General features: G+C 35.6%; 2 protein-coding genes across 2 annotated transcripts; both read left to right on the forward strand.

The window, feature by feature from the left end:
- Nucleotides 1–2022: 2022 nt before the first annotated feature.
- Nucleotides 2023–6914, forward strand: LOC131017576 (GDSL esterase/lipase At5g33370-like). The gene is made up of 5 exons (XM_057946379.1): nucleotides 2023–2386; nucleotides 3740–3867; nucleotides 4748–4990; nucleotides 5181–5433; nucleotides 6433–6914. The coding sequence occupies exons 1-5, from the start codon at nucleotides 2140–2142 to the stop codon at nucleotides 6663–6665; spliced, it is 1104 nt and encodes a 367-aa protein (XP_057802362.1). The 5' UTR covers nucleotides 2023–2139; the 3' UTR covers nucleotides 6666–6914.
- A 3933-nt stretch (nucleotides 6915–10847) lies between these two features.
- On the forward strand, nucleotides 10848–18906 carry LOC131017498 (uncharacterized). The gene is made up of 13 exons (XM_057946253.1): nucleotides 10848–11260; nucleotides 12271–12442; nucleotides 12542–12759; nucleotides 13371–13431; nucleotides 13574–13646; nucleotides 13872–13949; nucleotides 14617–14774; nucleotides 15438–15606; nucleotides 15956–16418; nucleotides 16597–16995; nucleotides 17559–17762; nucleotides 18127–18260; nucleotides 18617–18906. Exons 1-13 carry the CDS (start codon nucleotides 10868–10870, stop codon nucleotides 18783–18785), a joined length of 2691 nt encoding a protein of 896 aa, XP_057802236.1. The 5' UTR covers nucleotides 10848–10867; the 3' UTR covers nucleotides 18786–18906.
- Nucleotides 18907–20414: the final 1508 nt, after the last annotated feature.

Genomic DNA, 20414 nt, shown 5'->3' on the forward strand with positions numbered 1-20414 from the left:
AGTATAATAAAGCAAACTTGTTCGTAGAAAAATCTTCCCTGCGAATGTTGACAAGAGTACGTTTCAAGAATTAATGATTGTCTAATGCAGTAATTATTAAATGTTAATGGGGAAAAATACTCATATTTATAACTTCTAATTAAAAATGTCTACTTTTATTAAAAAAAAAAAAAAAAAACTTGATTCTATGCTTAAATTAAAATGAAGATTCGAAATTATACTTAGATGTTAATGGCTTTACATAATTTTTTGTGTAAAGTTTTATATTTTTCTGAAACAAGTACAAATGTGTAAGAAAAGTATAAAAAAATAAATAAATTATTGTTGGAAAAGTAGGTTGATGAGGTTGCTGTTCGGGCGGTAACCTACTTCTCCGGCCGACAAGCTATTTTTTCTTGTAGCAAGTTAAAAATTTCAATAAAAAAGTAGCTTGTTGCTTAGGAAAAGTAAGTTGCCGTCGACAAGCTATTTTTATCTTGCCAGTACATTGATTAGAGCATCCGCATCGCTTACACAATGCGGCCTACTCGTGTAGAGCCGCCATCGTGTAAGCCGATGCAACCTCTCCTTACACGAGGGCTACACGTTCTAACGTGTAGCCCGATAGCTCATTCAATTCAGGCGCGTGTTTGACACGCGCCATTAAAAAAAATATCGAATTTTGAATTTTGAAGGCAGCTTTGACTGCCTCGGTTTGCGTGCCTTTTTGACCGTTCGATTTTTTTGTTTCTTTTTCTCTTCTCTTTATGTAATTTTTAGGATTTCAAAATTAATGCAATTTAAATTTGAATTAAATTGTGTGATTTAAATTTATGCAATTAAACTTAAATTAAAAATGGAAAAATCAAAACTAAAAAAATCATGTAGGCTATCATGTAACCCCAATGCAGCCTCTTTACACAATGTGGACCCCCCCTCATCAAGTAAGCTATCATGTAGGCTATCATATAACCTCAATATGGATGCTCTTAAGACATTAAAGGTAATTTAATCAATTTGAACATAGACATAATAATTTTATAAAAGCGAACATTTTTCATTACAACTTAACAAATATACTATGCATTTTTAATTTTTACTCAATTATTAAATGTGAGCACAAGTAAAGCGTTGGACTTGGCCGTTTGAGCCAGTATTTATTGGAATGAATATTCTCATATCAAGAAATATACAGTGTCATTTTTCATTAATTAGACAAAGCCTTTCATTACTTTGTCCCATAATTAAATAATTCCCAAATCATCTTCCCACCGCCAGAAAAAAAAATACCATATTGGATTGTCTCTCCATTTCTGGTGTCCCATTTTTTATTTTTTTTAGTATAATATTAAGATAAATAATTAGAATTCACTAACTCAATCAGGGTTCATAACTATTTTATTATATTTATTTTCCAATTTTTGAATTAATAATTAAATTTTACGCTTAATTAATTCAAAGTGAGTGTATATATATTTTTAATTAAATTTATTTTTTAATGATAAATATTAGTATAATTATGATTCATTATAATAATATTTTTTATTTTTGTAACAAATATTTATAAAATAATAAAATTAATAGTGAAACACAATGGGACACAAATAAATTAAAGTATAGAATCGAGTATTTCATCTGTAATTAAAAAGACATAATTAAACAAATGAAAATGAGATAAGGCTTTCAAACTTAACCTTTTTCTTCCTTTATACCAACAAATAAATTGCAATAACTAATAAGAATAAAAATCGAAAATCACATCCATAGTTATTAACGAAATCACTAAAAACAAGCAATCTCTTTGACCTAAGCTACATTACAAGAAATGATTGAATTCACACACACAACACACACACACAATTTATACACATATACTATGTGAATATTTATTTTCTCTCTCACAACTGTCAAATTTAATACCATAATAGCTTGACTCATTAGGCGTATCATTATTTTTGACTTGAACTCTTGTCCTTTAATTTAACCACTAATTGCACCAAGCCATTAATCGAAAATTCATGCATATATAAAGCCACCAATCCCTCCACCATTTTCAACCCACAAAAATCGAGTTGGATTTAATTTCCAATAAATTACTCAAAAAATAGTCAAAATCAAGCATCATCAACTTTTTTTTTCTCCTCTTTGATTCTTATTGAAATGGCTAGGTTGATGAAGAATCCAAGAATTTGTGCTATTTTCTTTCTCATTTTGGTATTGGGGGATTTGAGCTCCAATGCAGAAGCTAAGGCATTCTTTGTGTTTGGAGACTCATTGGTGGATAATGGCAACAACAACTACTTGGCCACCACTGCGAGGGCGGACTCGCCGCCCTACGGCATCGACTACCCGTCGCACCGCCCCACCGGCCGCTTCTCCAACGGCCTCAACATTCCCGATATCATCAGTAAAGTTCTACATTTTTTTTTCTTAATATTTTGTTTCTCATCAATAATTTGGTTAATTTGTATTTTAGCATTGATGCATGCCATGCATGGAAGGGATGGCTAGATTATAGTAATTCTTTTTTCAAGACGTGAAAGTACATTTTTATCCTTGTGTTTGAGAAAATTATTATACCAATATATTCAAGCATGTGCAAAGTTGACATTCTTGAGTATTTTTAAAATTTTTGAGTTCAACATTTTTATAAGGCAATTTTCTTATGATTCGATTTGATGATAGAGGTTTTTGCATAAAAATTCTCACTAAAGTCTAATTATTTGACGATTTTATAAGAAAAAAAAAATGTTTGGCTTAAGCCCCCCTCCCTCTGCCTGCGTCCGTCATTGCTAAGTAAAATTTTTAGCCCGAACGACCCGAATAGAAAATAGTATGATATTGAGTGGGTAAATTCGATTGTCATCCCTAATTCCTATAAATGTAGGGTGTGGTTCTAGGGAGAACTACATTATTTGTGAGAACGTGAGAACCATCAAATCTAATGCATTCACTGTTAAAATTAATGCACTCAAAAAAATAAAAAAAATTGCTCACTTCAGGATTCGAACCTAGAATCTGCATTCATCCAACAAGATGATACATCCACCGTAGATCTTGATAATCGAATGGCTGAAAATGGTTCTCCGTTCTTTTTTTATTTATGGTTCTTTCTTGAACCTCTCCCTATATATATATATATATATATATATATATATATATATATATATATATCATGTTTTGTGTACATTACTCTTGATAATTAATGTTGTCTTGATATGAAAATGTATATTGCTTAGTAAGCCATATGCTTATAACATGCATGATTCTTTTAATGCGAAGTCTATATATGTATGGTCATGATTCGTGAAATGTCTTGTTATTGACAATCGAGCAATTGTATACACATAAATAAAATTTCTATAAATTGAGTACTATGTCCATCCACGAAAAAAAATCTTACTTATCTTTTCTTTTGCACGAAAGAGAGTATTATTTCACTTTTTATACAAGCATACCCTTTATGAACTTATATATTTGCTTTATTTCTTGATTGAATGATCCATCTCATTAACAACTTTTTTTAAATTTACTTTCACTTTTACTCCACTTAAACCTACTATAACAACTTTCTTAAAACTCGTATCCACCCTCAAATGAGACTCTATTTTGCGGACAGAGGGAGTAATAACTTTGGACCATGACCCTGTAAATTCTATCAATTGAGCAGTACTTTATTCTTTATTTCGAGTCAAAATTAAATTCCATAAAAAATACTAATAATTTATCGAGTATTAATTTAAAGAAATTTGATTTGCAGGTGAAACAAATGGATGGGAAGCAACATTGCCATACCTGAGCCCAGAGCTTACTGGGCAGAAATTGCTGGTTGGTGCCAACTTTGCTTCTGCTGGAGTTGGAGTATTAAATGACACTGGAATCCAATTTGTAAGTCTTCTATGCTTTAAGTAATTCCAAACCAATCCCTAATTAAATTTATGTCTCTTTTTGTCATATTCTTTTATTGTCATTTGTCACACCAACACTTAATTTTGGGGATTTAATATATAACCATCAATTCATGAAAGTATGCACCCAATTTCTGGTACTAACTTTCTTTTTCACCTAAAAAGGGGGCTAAAGGACATTGACATTGCAGCAAGTTGACCTTTTTTTGTAAACTAAAATAGATAGAGTCCATTATAATTTTGAAGAATTTTATTTTATATATAAAGAAAAATCACAATTTATATATGAAGAAATAAATTATATATATATATATATAAATTATTTAATTAAAAAAACTAAAATAAATTAATATATTATGGGTATATCCAAATTTGTAAGCATACACAATCTTAAAATAGTACTCCAATAAATCAAAGCTTCATTTCATGTAAAGGCTTCTCAGTTATAGAATGCTTCAACTTTTCATAGATTTGAATTGTAAGTATATTGCTAAATAAGATCTCATTGACATGTATTGTATATAAATAAGTGTTGGAATGGTTCAAATGAATCCAGGTAAAGTATAGTCCATAAAACATACATCATTTTCAGCATTTAGATCGACAAGATTTATGATGGGTGATTCATGACTTTGCTGAATGAATTCGTGGTCCACGATTCTATTTCATAGCAGATTCGTAATTGACCTATTTTATACAATAATTTTGCTCTGTATAATATCACTTTCTTCAAACACACACATGCAAACACATACACATGTATATATATATATATATAGGCATAAATTTATGGGACTATATTATATATACCTTGACACCATCAAATTTATGAAATAAAATCAAATTTTTGTCATGTGCAGGTGAACATTATTAGAATATATCAACAACTGAACTACTTCAAACAGTACCAGCAGAGATTGAGTCAAATCATTGGGCAACAAGAGACTAAAAGACTTGTGAAGGAATCACTAGTCTTGATTACTTTAGGTGGAAATGATTTTGTCAACAACTATTATTTGGTGCCTTTCTCCATCAGGTCTCAGCAGTATTCCCTTGAAGACTATGTGCCATATGTCATTTCCGAATACAAAAAAGTCTTGCAGGTGAGTCGATTCGATTCATTTACCACCTTATACCCCGTTTATTTTAATATAAAAAAAATTGGAGTATAAAATGATTTGGTCCCAACTTTAAAGAGATAAAAAGTAAACATATGCTAAGAATATGTGAGTGATCTGCATCGTGCGAACGTCTGCACATGAGACCTTCTCTAAATTTTGTTTTGTGATACAGAGGTTGTACGAACTCGGGCCCCGACGGGTTCTGGTGACGGGGACCGGGCCGTTGGGATGTGTCCCGGCAGAATTGGCCCAACACAGCAGGAATGGGGAATGTGCTGGTGAATTGATGAGGGCTGCATCACTTTTCAACCCTCAATTGGTTCAAATGATTAATGAACTCAACAACGAAGTTGGTGGGAATGTGTTCATTGCAGCCAACACCAATCAAATGCATCTCGACTTCATCTCCAACCCTCAACAATTTGGTACGTTTATTTCTTTTGTTTATTTCAATTGATGCGCATGCATAATATATGTATTTTTCAGGATTAATTGTCGATAAATGCACGAAAGATATCTAAATTTCGATTTTTAACCAATTTTATTTTTTGGTCAATTAATACATAAATTTTGAAATTCAGCCTGAATTAAAATTCTAGACGCATTTAATAATACATATATGTACATCGAGTTTTTGTTACGTGACATTTTCAGCACGAGCTGTCTATGATGAATGAGAAAAAAAGAAAATGTTTCGACGTCCATGTAATAAAATTCATATGATTAAATGTTAATCAAAATTTATGTATTAATTGACTAAAGAGTATTGATTAATAATTTGGTATATACTTGGTGGATTTATGAGCAATTAATCCTTTTTTTTTAAATCATATTATGTGAATAAAATGGTTAACTACAAGTCTAATATCGTATCAATCACCCAATTAGGATGTGTATTTTATTGTTTACATTAAATATTATAATTATGTAAATTCAATAAATTACTAAATTATAATTAATAAATAATTTGTTGATAATTAATAAACTAGAATTGTAATTACAAAATAATTGAACATGGGTCAAAGTTTATGCACAGTGCATACATCGCCATCTAAGTTTTCCTCCCCAATTAATGTTCTTCACCAACTTGATGAGTAATTAATATTTTTGTTTCAATTTAAGTACGAGGCAAATTGATGTTAACTGCATCATCAATTGCCATTATTTGATGTTATGTGCCGGTAAAAACTAGTATTGATGGGTCACAATCAGTTTGAAATAGCGTTGAATGCCTAAGGTTAGATTAGTATAAAAAAATTAATCGTCTCCAAACACAATTCAAAATAGAGAATCTTGTGAGTATGGCTTGCTTATTAATTATTATCATAAAATAAAGGGAATGAATTACTTAAATATTGTTTGCATTTTTTACGTGTGATAAGTAGCTGTTCGAAGCTAACAATGTACGTTCTTATGTGGAATAGGATTTGTAACCTCAAAGATAGCATGTTGCGGACAAGGTCCGTACAACGGGTTGGGTCTCTGCACGCCGCTCTCAAACCTCTGTCCGAACCGAGATCTATACGTATTTTGGGATCCGTTCCACCCGTCTGAACGAGCCAACAGAATAATAGTCCGACAAATCTTGACCGGATCCAACACCTACATGCACCCAATGAACCTTAGCACGATCTTGGCTATGGATTCACGGGCCTAAGGAAAAAGCCCGGTTCTAGAGGCTATTTTTGGAGGCATGGAAATTTCAAAAAATTAAAATTCTATGCCTCTAAAAATAGTAGGTTCAATTTATTTTTCATTTTCGTTTCCAAAACTAGCCCTTATCATCACGGGCCAACTTCAATTGTACCCTAGTTATAATTTGTGTGCTTTTCTTTTCTTTTAATTAATTTGTAAGGATATATTATGGGCGACTTTTCGGAATAATTCAATATGAATTTTCAGGAAACTGTTTTTCTGAGTGAAATTTCTTTTGGGCTACATGATACTCCCTCCGTCCCATAAATAATGGTCTGTTTTCCTTTTTGAGTTGTCCCATATATAATGGCCTGTTTCCTTTTTTAGCTATAATTAACATTTAATCAAAAATTTAATTAACCTATCAAAAACCCTAATCTTTTATCTCCTCTTAATTTTCACTTCCCTCTCTACTACTATTCGTCCGCCTCCCAACCTTCCACCCTCCACCATCCTCGACCTTGTCCCTCCACCACCAACCTCTGCTCCACCACCATCGCGCATCCACAACGCCTCTACATTCGGGAAGGGAAGGCTCGCTGAAGGGAAGATCTGTCGCCTCCACTGTTTATCGGCGACAGAGGGCGGAATCGCAGAGGCGGCTGAAGATCTGTCGCCTCCACCGCCTCATCTCTTCTCCACCGCTCCCTTTTTGTCCACTGTGCTCCCTGGACTAGAAAAAACAGTGGCAGCGAAGAGCACCCTCGGGAGTAGTTTCTTGCAGAGGGGCGGAGCGGTTGATTCGCCGCAGTGGGGGCGCCACTGTCACCTCGCCCAAGCCCTAAATAAATTGGGAAAGGGAATATTAGCCAAAGGGTGGGGAAATGCTTCGATCTGGAAATTTTTTGCGCCGCCGCCATCCTCAACCCTTCGCTCGCCTCCGGATCTGCGGCATCTCCTCCACTTCCGTCGGATCTTAGCCGCCTCTTCCACCTCCTCCGGCTTTGTGACAAATCGAAGAACAGAGGCTCTACCGCCTCCAGCTCTGTTGATTTTTTTTATTTTTTTATTTGTCTTCTGTGAATCGATTCAATTTTGTTCGGATATGTGGATGGATCCATTGTTATTTGAAATATTTGTAGATGGATTTGGGGGTGGGGAGAGACGACGAGGTGAAAGAAAGGCGGCGCCGCCGCCGGCCTCGCCGGTGATGAGAGCGCCGGCGGCAGCAGCATAATTTTAGATGAAAAGATTTTCTTTTATTAACAATATTTAAAATTAATTAACCATAGCATTAAAGATGTGAGCCATACAACTTATCTCTTAATACAAGTCTCCTTAATTCCCGTGCCGAAAAGAAACGGGCCATTAATTGTGGGACGGAGGGAGTATTTTTTTTTAAAGTACCCACCCCCATAATATGTCTATGAAAAATACCCACCCCCTTACTAGGGGGTGGGTATTTTTCATAGACATATTATAGGGGTGGGTATTTTTATATATATACACATTTTTTAATGTGTAAAATCACAACTAGTCAACTACGGTCTCTAAATTATATATTTGGTTAAGGAAATAAGATGATAGAAATCCTATTACTAACCAAATAGTTGATTCGATCATTCAAGCTAGCTGGACAGTCAATGTATTAAATAATACATACCATTTCAGCTAATCACAATAATATTAATGTTTCAAAGAAAACTTGAAATGTCTACATGACTATGACGGACAATATATTAAACAATGTAGTTGAATGTCTATATAACATTAGCTAGTCACAATTATATTATTTTTGTCACTTCAGCTAATCATAATAATATTAGTTCGTCGAAAATTAATAATAGTGTGAAAAATCAAAATAATTGAAAGTTTATGTATTTAAAAGCAAAAATTTCAATTCAAGTACAAAATCAAAATTTGATATGTATGTCACATACATATCATCCAGAATTTTTTTACTATAGGGGCACAAAGTGAAATTGATAAAATTTTCAAAAGAAGCAAACAATCATATTAATTTATATTATAAATTTATAATTTATATTACTGAGTATAATATGAACCTGCTAAAAATTAAAAGAATATCACTCAAAACTTGGATGATGATGATGGAAATAGGAGAGAATTAGACAATATGCTACTCCCTCCGTCCCAAGAAAGTTGGCCACGTTCTTTTCGGCACGGAGATTAAGAAATATATTGTTATGAGTTAATTAAGTGGTTTCATATGTTTAAATGACTTTTGTTTATTTGCTTAATTAGTAAATCTGCCAGCAACTCGCCGTCGCCGTCGCCGGCGACCGGAGCCCGGAGCACCACCACCACCGACCACCCTCAGATTCAAGAGCACCACCCTCAAATCTGAAAACAACCACAACCACCGTTGCCGGCGCCCCTCGCCCCCTTCTCAAATCACAAACCAGATCCCACCATCGGGCATCTAAAAAACATGCAAAAAACTTCAAGAATTACAGAGACCAGGTCCCGGAAGAGGGCTAGGGCTCGCGACCACCGGGCATCTCAAATCGCAAAACCAGATCCCGGAAGAGGGCTAGGGCTCGCGACTCTGGAATTACAGAGACCAGGTGGAATTCGGAAGAGGCTTAGGGCTTGCGACTCCGGAATTACAGAGAGAGAGAAAGAAGACAGAAGCGGCGGCGGTCGCGGCGCAGGCCAGAGAGGCGGCGGCCATGGGGGCGGCGTGCCGCCGGAGAAGAAGACAGAAGGCGGAAGTGTCTGGGAGATGGAGGCCAGTCGACGGCTGCCTCGCCGGAGGGAGTCGCGGCTTTTCCTATTTCCGGTGACATGGAGGTCAGAGGTGGGGCGAGAGGGAGAGAGCAGAGGCCAGGGAGAGGGAAAGGGTCGGCGGTGGTCGCGGCGAAGACCACGACGACGGCGGCCGGAGGGGCGAGAGGAGGCGGCGGCGACCATGGGGGTGGCACCCGCCGGAGAAGAAGAGAGAAGGGGGTGGGGCGCTGGGGGAGGTGGGGTGGCTGTGTGCGTGTGTTAGTGTGTGTTTTGTGTGTGTGTTTTTAAATAAAGGTGATTTAGATTTAATTAGAAAATTTTAATTGAGTGTAGAAGATAGGTTTAATTAGGTGTAGATTAGTTGATTAATTATAGAGTTTAATTTGGTGTAATTTTTACCCAAAAAGGAAAGTAGCCAACTTTAGTGGGACGCCCAAAAAAGAAATGTGGCCAACTTTAATGGGACGGATGGAGTATAATAATGGAGAAGAGAGACAGAGCCGCCGAATTCCTTACTAAAGGAGTTGATTTTGGGGTTTGGGAGGCTTGGGATTTGGGAATTCATATAAAAATATCTAAAGGGGGGCACCGATTAAGTTTGGGCTTGGGAATTAGGATGCTTGGGCTTGGGAAGTATACATAACTAATAATAATAACAAAAATAGTTGTGGGGGCACGTGCCCCCATGGTAGGAAACGTGCGTCCGTGCAGTATGTGTTTATGCACAATCTCTACGTAACAAAATTGTAATCATACTATCTAGCACGTTGGATATATTACGTGGTAAGAACTACCAATTTTTCTGCATATGTAATTTTTTTATTTAAAAAGTCATCTACATATTCGAAAGGAAACAACACAAATTAAGTGCCATTAAAAACATTTAGGAATACATATTGTAATTAAAATGCCAATTTTTTTGAAGTATACACAACCCTTAAAAGTATTTAGGAATACATATTGACATATGGTAATCAAAATGCCAATTTTTTAAAAGTATTTAATACACACCCCTTAAAAATTCAAACATCATTGAACCGAAAAAAAAAATCCCAGTAATTACTCTATGTTTGTACTCCCTCCGTCCCACGAATCTTGATTCACTTTCTTTTTTCGGTTGTCCCACGAATCTTAAGTCATTTCCTTATATGGCAATTTTTTTTTCCTTTATTCACCTTTTCACTTTTTCACCTACTATACTTAACACATTAAATACTATTTTTTTAATTCCCGTGCTGAAAAGAATTGTCTCAGAATTCGCCGAGACAGAGGGAGTATATTTTATTTTTAAAAAAGCACATCAGAAATTCGGCCCAACAACATTTAGGCCCATCTAAGTACGCAGATAATGTACCGGACCCGATATCCATTTATCGCAGTGATCCAAACCCGAGTAACCCGGCCCATTTTCTTAAACCCCTCAACTGTAAAAACCATCGTCTCCCTTATCCACACTTTCTTCCCCAATCAAACATGGCGTTCTCGCTCCTAACGCAGACGCCTTTCTCTCTCTCACTAACCTCCACCGCCGCCCCTCGAAGCGCCGTCTCCGCGGCGGCGGGGCCTTCCGCCTCGGTATCCACCTCTCAGAGAAAGCCGCGCCGGAAAAAGCAGCAGAACGACCTAAAATCTTCCGACGACAATGGCTATCCGGGAAGCGAGGGCGGGAATTTCGCGCCGTCAAGCGCGGAGAAGCTTCTGAGGCTCGTGTTCATGGAGGAGCTGATGGAGCGCGCTAGAAGCGGCAGCGCTGCCGGAGTTTCTGATATCATTTACGATATGATTGCGGCGGGGCTGACGCCTGGACCGAGGTCATTCCACGGCCTCGTCGTCTCTCATGTTCTCAGTCGCGACGAGGAAGGCTCTGTATGATTATTTTTTTGATGTTTTTGAGTGAAAGCATTTTTGGTACTTAGCTGTTTGCTCATATGTGATAGAGCTCTGGTTATCACTGTTTGTAAATTTGTAGTGGTGCATTGTGTTAACGTGATTGGACTTTTTGATCGGTAGTTGAACCGGATTATTAGGCGAGTGAGTTGGATTTGGAAATGTCAAGCTTCTAGGATATAGGCCCCTGCTTGAGCTAGTTTATCTTGTTAATTGATGACCTCAATAACCTAGATCTTGGATAGAAGCTAGTTTGGACAATGTACCATCGTATGTGAAATTTTGGAGAACAATTAGGGAGCTATATATAACCTAATGGAAAAGCATATGAATTAATAGAAAGAATTTACAGATTACCTGAAAGTTTGAAACTTTAAGGAATGGTTGGCATATAATGATTGTATATTTAGTGCTGGGCCCGAATTCATCTAAAAAGGATTATGTTTCTGTTTTGCATGAATCTACGAGTTATATACTCCCTCCGTTCCAATAGTAATGTCCCAAAAAAAATGGGGCACATAAATTAAGAAAATGTAGATAAAGCAAGAGAGATAAAGTAAAAGATGAGAGAGATGGAGAGAGTAGTAAAAAAGTAAGAGAGAGATAAAGTAAATGAGGAGAGTGATAGAGAGAATAGATAAAGTAAATTATTTCCTTTTCTGGGTTGAGACATTTTAAATGGTATGCCCAAAAAGAAAATTTGGGACGTTATTATTGGGACGGAGGGAGTATAACGTTAGTCATTATATAAAGGTCAGCCTCCTCGCAGAACATGTTCACTTTGACATCTGACTGTATAATGTGTCTACTTATGGTCGGAATGTCTAAGGTTTCAAAATATAACAAAGATTCCTTAGTTTCCATTCATTACCAGTTCCTTACATGAAAGACAATTGAACATACTGTTGTCATCATGTCAAAGTGGAATTTAAATATTGTCATTCTTGACTAGCAGCGGGTGTACTTACATTAGAACTCATGTATGGCAGATGCACGCACTTAGAAGACAACTGAGTGAGGGTCTTCGGCCTTTACATGAAACATTTCTTGCATTAGTTCGTTTATTTGGCTCAAAAGGTCGTGCTACTAGAGGATTGGAAATTCTTGCAGCAATGGAAAAACTCAATTATGACATTCGGCAAGCTTGGCTGCTTCTTGTTGGTATGTATGTACGTCGTGTGTGGATTGGTCACTGTTATCCTGCAATTCAGTTTTGTTTCCATAAATTCCACATTTAATTAATCATGTTCTTTACATCAGAGGAACTTGTGAAAGGCAAGCATCTAGAAGATGCCAATAGAGTTTTTCTGAAGGGAGCTGAGGGTGGCCTTAGAGCTACAGATAAGCTTTATGATCTTCTTATAGAAGAGGATTGTAAGGTGGGAGATCACTCAAATGCATTGACCATAGCCTATGAAATGGAAGCTGCTGGTAGAATGGCGACTACCTTTCATTTCAATTGTCTTTTGAGTGTGCAGGTACCAGTGTCCTTTGGATTTGTTTGAAGTGTCTTTCTAGATAACAATGTTGTGCTAGTGGTAGTGCAAGTATTAATTGTGAAAGAAATATTAACATGCTTTCAGCATATGAAAAGTTTCCAATTATTGACTACAAAATCTGTTATAGTCTTTGGTTTTGTGGCAGGTTTAGATCTTACTGAGCAGAACAATTAACGAGCTTACTGATTTTGCAGTGCATGAGATGTCTCAAATGATGGGTATTTGAACTCAAAAAAGTAATTCATAATAATAAAAAAAACCCACCCGGGCTTCTCATTTTGCTGTGTGTTTCATCATGTTATAGTTTGACAAGCTTAAAGAACGCTGAGTTGGTATGTCATTAAGCAAAGAAGTGAAGTTGTTAAAGTTTTGTAACTGCTGCAAGTTCTGTCCAATATGCTAAATCTGTTTAAAATATAGTAGTATAGTCTCGATTATTTTGTGTATATGTGTGCACGTGTTTCTGATTATGCAAACACCATGGTTGATATGAGAATAATCTTTTTCCTTCATTATTTCTTTCCTTTTCTTTTTCTTTCTAAAAAAAGCTTGAATTGAGGCATTAAGAAGTTATTTTACAACTTTGCCAGGCTAATTGTGGAATTCCTGAAATTGCTTTTGCTACCTTTGAAAACATGGAATATGGAGAAGGTTTGTTTTTGCTTCTATTCAATTTTACCTTAATGTAACTTAACTGAGGTTGGCTGTTGACCATTGCTCATATATCATAATTCCTGCTTATGATTTTTCATCTTTATGAAAGTTTTCTTATGACTGCTGTTGGTTTGTATAGCTTACATGAAACCTGATACGGAGACATATAATTGGGTGATCCAAGCATATACAAGAGCTGAGTCATATGACAGGTATGCTATGTTGTATGCACAGCAAATTACTGTTCTCTATGCTGTCATTGTAATGATACTGATGACTTTTTGATAGCCTGCTCTTTAACAAAAGTGCTTGGTATTCCTTAAAGAATATTTACATTCAACTTTAGATTTTTTGAAAATATTTATATTCACTTTCATTTCTTTCCTGTTTGCTTTGCAACTTCGATAATGTGTTCAGATTTCAATATGGCAATCTAGGGTTCAAGATGTTGCCGAGTTACTTGGAATGATGGTTGAAGACTACAAGCGTTTGCAACCAAATGTGAGAACCTACGCGTAAGAACTTTTGTTCTTTAAACTTCCTTGAGAAATGTGATCTCCAAATGATATATCTTCTATTTTTTGTTAGGTGTTTATTTTCATATGTTCTCATCTTCACCTAACAGATTATCGTAAGTTCTATTTCATGTTAGGCATGGAATTTCATATGTTTCCATCTTCACCTAGCAGATATTAAAAAGCGCTTATCCTAAAAATAAGATGAAGTGTACATTTCCAGTTCCATTACTAAGACAAGGTCTTGGTTATCTATATATTTGAAATCCATACTCAGTTTAAGTTTATGTAGATGGAGTCTTAAAAATATGAGGAGGTTGCTTCTTTTTGCTATGTAAACTAGAAGTTTGTTCAACTTTTTGTGTCCATTATAATAAATATTAAGCTGCTAGGCTGATGTATTTTCATTCATTCTAAACTTTTGAGATAACTCTGGAAATAATTTTAAGAACCCTACCGCAAGATATTCATGTGGATCAATTAATGAAATTAACTTTGGTATGTATTCTATGCTGAAACTCAATTTTTTTGTATCTGTCGTGTAAGCACGAACTAATTGCCCATGTGAAGCAGTGGATAGAGTGAATCTGCTGTCATCAATAGCAATTGGTGTAATCAATTTGGATCTTCTGATACTGAGTAATTGACTTCTACCCTTCTTGTGTAGGTTGTTGGTGGAATGCTTTACAAAATATTGTGTCACAAGGGAAGCCATTCGACATTTTCGTGCTCTCAAAAACTTTGAAGGTGGGACCACTTTGTTACATTGTGAAGGACAATATGGTGATCCGCTTTCTTTGTATCTTCGAGCATTGTGTAGAGAAGGCATGTACTCTGACACTCTCTCAACTTTCTCATTTGTTTATTTCTTTCCAGAAATAGCTTGTCTTCGTGCCCATGTCATAGAAAGATTATCCTAAATTACGGGATGGTTTTAATCCTCAAATGTAAATGCTGAGAGCTAAAAGCTGCATATGTATCATGGAAATTTTTGGTAAAGATGTCTACAAATCACATAAATGATATAGTACTATAGTACTGTATCACAGATTCACAAATAAAGAGATGTGGCCTCAAATATATAAGCACGACTTCCTGTTTGAGTGAAATCATGTAATCATCATTATGCTAACATGCACACAACGAACTTTGTTATGTATTAAAATTGCTTCCTTTAGTTCTTAAACAGGAAATGTGGTGGAGATTCACTTATATTCATATCATACGAGGCAGTAAATATTTCTTTCTGGTGGAGTAGCTCAGTGTCTGAGAAAACAACAAAATTTTGATAGATATCAAGTCAGTTAAAACAAGAAGTCATTATTCTCATGCCAATGCATTACTGTTGATCTACAAAAAATAGGAGAAAGACATTTCACCATACATATGTTGCTAGCGGCTTCAATTTCTATCTTTTTTTTTTTTGAGGAAAGCTTCAATTATCTTGAGATGCCATTTTTTCTTACTATTTATCATATTTGAAATCAGGAAGAGTTGTTGAGTTACTAGATGCTCTTGAAACCATGGTGAAGGATAAACAACAAATCCCACCCCGAGCCATGATCTTGAGCAGGAAATATCGGACTCTAGTTAGCTCTTGGATTGAACCTTTGCAAGAAGAAGCTGAACTTGGGCATGAAATTGATTATATTGCCAGGTTTAACTCTTTCAAATTTTATTACCTTCTCAAGAGAGCTATTCTGTATGGTTCATTTCCTTTCGTGTGCCTCTATTTTAATCATTCTACTAGGCTGTTGAATTGATTTCTCTTTTGTGCTCTCTTTATTCATCATACCTTGTTTAGTTTAGGTGAGTATTGATGCATTATACTTTTTTGAGCATATCCTTTGTATTTCTGAATCTTTCACGTAGTTACTCTGGAATCTTTGCTTTGTTTCCTGGTATACATCTAAGTTATTGAATATTGTTTGTAGAAGTGAAGTCGAATGAATTTCCATTTAGTCTTAATTACTTTAAGATGTTTGATTGACATAGCTGGATAACAGGTATGTTGCAGAAGGTGGGCTCACAGGTGAACGCAAACGATGGGTCCCACGCAGAGGAAAAACTCCTTTAGATCCTGATGCTGAAGGTTTTGCATATTCCAATCCTATGGAAACCTCTTTCAAACAGCGATGTCTCGAGGAATGGAAAATACATCATAGAAAACTTTTGAGAACCTTAAGAAATGAAGGGCCAATAGTGTTGGGTAATATTTCCGAGTCTGACTATATTAGAGTTGAGGAGAGATTAAAGAAAATTATAAAAGGTCCCGAACAAAATACGTTGAAACCAAAAGCTGCTAGTAAAATGATAGTATCAGAGCTGAAGGAAGAGCTGGAAGCTCAAGGTTTGCCAACTGATGGCACTAGAAATGTACTCTATCAGCGTGTACAAAAAGCAAGGAGAATAAACCGTTCTAGAGGTCGACCCCTTTGGGTCCCTCCTGTGGAAGAGGAAGAAGAAGAGGTAAACCTAATGACTAATTTTGTCACTATGTTTTATTTTATTCAATTCTTGCTAATTTCTGTTAAATGCTTCTACTGTTATATATTCATCCCAGTGTCTCCTAGGTTCCAAAACCAATGCTCTTCACTCCTAAAGATACAAATGATTATTGATTTAACAAAGATATGCTAACTTATAGGTGGACGAAGAGTTGGATGAGTTAATTTCACGTATTAAGTTGGAAGAAGGCAATACAGAGTTTTGGAGACGGCGTTTCCTTGGAGAGGGCCTGAATGAAAATCATAGCAAGCCATTAGAAAAAGAAGAAGAAGAAGATGATGGTGATGATGGAGTTATTGATATCTTAGATGATGCTGATGAGGTTTCCAAAGATGCTGAAGATGATGAGGCCGATGAAGAGGAGGAGGAGGAGGAGGTGGAACAAACTGAAATCCAAGTCAGTGATCGGGTAAAAGATAAGGAAGCTGAAGCTGCCAAACCTCCTCAAATGATTGGAGTGCAATTGTTGAAAGACTCTGATCAGAGTACCAGCTCATCAAGAAAATTAAAGAAAAGATCCCCTAGGGCATCTATGGAGGTAAATTTGCAAACCTGTTGCATATAAAGTATAAACTACTAGCAAGCTGCTCACCAGATGCCTTCATGTATAACTTTTGGTTTGTTTCTCATGTCTGGCAAATTAACATACTATTGGAAATTGCAATAACCTTATAGAAAACAGAATATTTAATGCAGGATCACATGCCCAAACTCTTTCTTCGGGGATATTCTTAGTTATTGCAAGTGGATAGCTGTTTGCATGAAGTCTGATATAATTAAAAATGATACTAACAGAACACCTTAATCTTGCTCCTATCTCATACTAAAAAGTGTTGGGTGACTGAGATACTTTCCAGACTCTTCTCTTGAAACTGGTCTTTCATTCACAGAAGATTCTGTGACACTTCCAAACAACTTTGGCATATGTTAGTTTTTATGTGAAAAGATATATGTCCTTGTTGATGAAATTGGTACTGGAAAGCTCTGTGAGTGACATCACTGAATCGTCATATGTTCTTTTTCTTCTGGCTCATGAGTAACAGGAGTGCTAATCATGATTCTTATTATTTGGGTATTCGTCTTTGGTACAATTGAATGCAGGATGATGACGACGATGACTGGTTTCCTTTAGATATTCATGAAGCATTTAAGGAATTGAGGAACAGGAAGGTGTTTGATGTATCAGATATGTACACATTAACTGATGCCTGGGGTTGGACGTGGGATAAGGATTTTAAGAACAAAGCTCCTAGAAGATGGTCGCAGGAGTGGGAGGTTGAATTGGCTGTTAAAATAATGAATTTGGTAACTATTGTCCGATCTCTCCCAAACCACTATGATATATATACTTTATAGGGTGTGGTTCAAATCAGAGCCTTCTTATTATGAGCGTTGCAGTAACTTATACGATCAGTGCAATAAACAAAATTAATTTATTGCACAACACATATAATTTACTCCATTGAACGTATAAGTTATGCAGTTCTCACAATAAGAAGGTTCTCATTTAAACCCTTTCCTATATATTCTCTCTCTCTCTCTCTCTCTCTCTCTATATATATATATATATATATATATATATATATAATGTTAATACTTCTGGAGTTTGTGCTTTTCTATTTGTGTATTTATATTTATCACATGTCACTAAAAATGGATTTTCTATTAGGTAATTGAATTGGGAGGAACACCAACCCTTGGGGACTGTGCTATGGTACTTCGAGCTGCTATACGAGCTCCTATGCCTTCAGCCTTTTTACAGATTTTGCAGACGACTCATCGCCTTGGTTATGTTTTTGGCAGGTCAGTATTATGTTTTCTGGTTGAACAAAACTTGTCTTTCAACTCATTGATAGAAGTTGACACTTGGCCGTGGATGGGATGTAAGAAAAAGAAGTCAAGAAAAATAGTAACATAAACCAAGCTTAGTTATCTCTTAAGGAATAAGACATAGATGCAAGTGTAAATCATCAGCAGAAAATAAACTGCAAAGAAATAATGAAACTTGTTAGAAGATGAGCTCCAGAAATGGCTTAGTCGTATGAAAAAAACTTGAAATTATTTGTCGCCAGTAGATTTTATGCAGACTAGGACTTTCTTGAATACTTCTTCTAGCCGCAAACGATTATTAAGTGTGAGTTGTGTGTGTTTCTCTGCAGCCCGTTGTACGACGAAGTCATCAGCCTGTGTCTAGATCTTGGGGAGCTCGATGCATCCATCGCCATTGTTGCAGACCTCGAGACGAGTGGCATCAAAGTTGCGGATGAAACTCTTGATCGTGTCATTTCTGCTAGACAGGATAGCACACCAACTGATGCATCATCATAGTTGTTTTCTCATGCACCTGTTACTTTTTCATGTTTGTACAGTGTAGTTATGAGATTTTGTCCATTATTTATTCATGAGAATGCTGCGGATTTAATGGAAATTTATATTGATTTTTGATGAACATGAATATCTTATATTGGATTTTTAAAGACACATCACCTTAAGTTTGTCGAAAATTTTGACTTGTATAACATAAATAAGTACAAGTTGTATATGTAATAAATTTGGACTATAATTTAAGAATTAATCTTAATATTATGAAAGTTTCTTGTAACGAGGAAAAATATTCAATTACTATCCATCGGCATGTTTTAAGTAGGGCTGCAGACAGACCAAATTACTCGTGAGATATTCAGAGTTCGGTTTGATAAAAGTTCGGCTCAGTATGATTGTATTCAACTCGATAGCTTGTAAACAAATTTGTTAAGTGGTTTAATTTGAAAATATAAGAATTAGTAAGTACAACCTATATTTATATATGATAATTAATAATAATTGTATTAAGTCTCTTATTAGTTCTATTTGCCATATAAAATATTAATATATTATATTGTTATAAATAAAATAATTTATTTTCAAAAGAAAGCAATTAATGTTTTAAACAAAAAATCAAATTTAGAAAATTCATTTACGTTCGATTAAACTTGTGTTGTGATTTGAAGCCTCTCGAATACCACCAATTGGAAAAACACAATCTAACTAATTCGAGAACTCATAGTAACAATTAAGAACAAATTCAACACAAGAATTAAGAATAGGAAAAATGAAGAAGATAACACATGATTTACGTGGTTCGATCACGACGATCTACATCCACAGGAGAGCTATCAATCTTCACTAAAACGCCGACAATAATAAGTACTTTTACAACTCTTAAACAATAAAGAATATGCAGTTTCAAGCTATAGCAATAGCTATTGCATTTACCAACTCTCTCTTTCTTTGTTATAAATTCTATCTCTCAATAATACAATGAGATGCGTGTATTACATGTGAAATGTACAACAATCATATATACCAGCTAAAGAAATAACCAACTTAAAAGAAGCGATTACATAAACTTCATGCATGGAGCTGCAAAATTCCTCATTCACAAGTTAGTTGTAACTAACTCTTTAAGATATTAATCTGTTGTATACCGTCCTATCTAGACCACTTGTTGTTCTTTTTTTTTTCTTTTTTTTTTGATCGGATAAAGTTATGTTAGATGTTAACAATTAGTTCCCCAAACACTCCAAGAATTCACCAAGCCCACCTTATCTCTCCAATCACCAAATTCGCTCCCAAAGGGGATCGAACTCGGGTCTCATCACTTAAGTGAGGACCCCGTGGCCAGGTGAGCTAAGCCCCCTGGTTTGACCACTTGTTGTTCTGATATGAGTTGATTCATTTCTTGTATTGATATTTCAACTGTGAAGTCACCATGTATTATATTCTCCACCTTGATTGAGATAGTGAGACTACCATAGACAACTCTCCAAAAACAAACACTCTTTAGCAAGCCATGTTACTCTCACTTTGAGAGCACAACCCAATGACCTTGAGACAATATATGAACTTAGCAACTGGTAAAACTTTAGTTAATATATTTGAAGTATTCTCCCTTGTACTGACTTTTGCCACCTTAAT

This window comes from Salvia miltiorrhiza, chromosome 3 (genome assembly GCF_028751815.1).
Source record: "Salvia miltiorrhiza cultivar Shanhuang (shh) chromosome 3, IMPLAD_Smil_shh, whole genome shotgun sequence".
In the NCBI taxonomy this organism is placed as follows: domain Eukaryota; kingdom Viridiplantae; phylum Streptophyta; class Magnoliopsida; order Lamiales; family Lamiaceae; genus Salvia; species Salvia miltiorrhiza.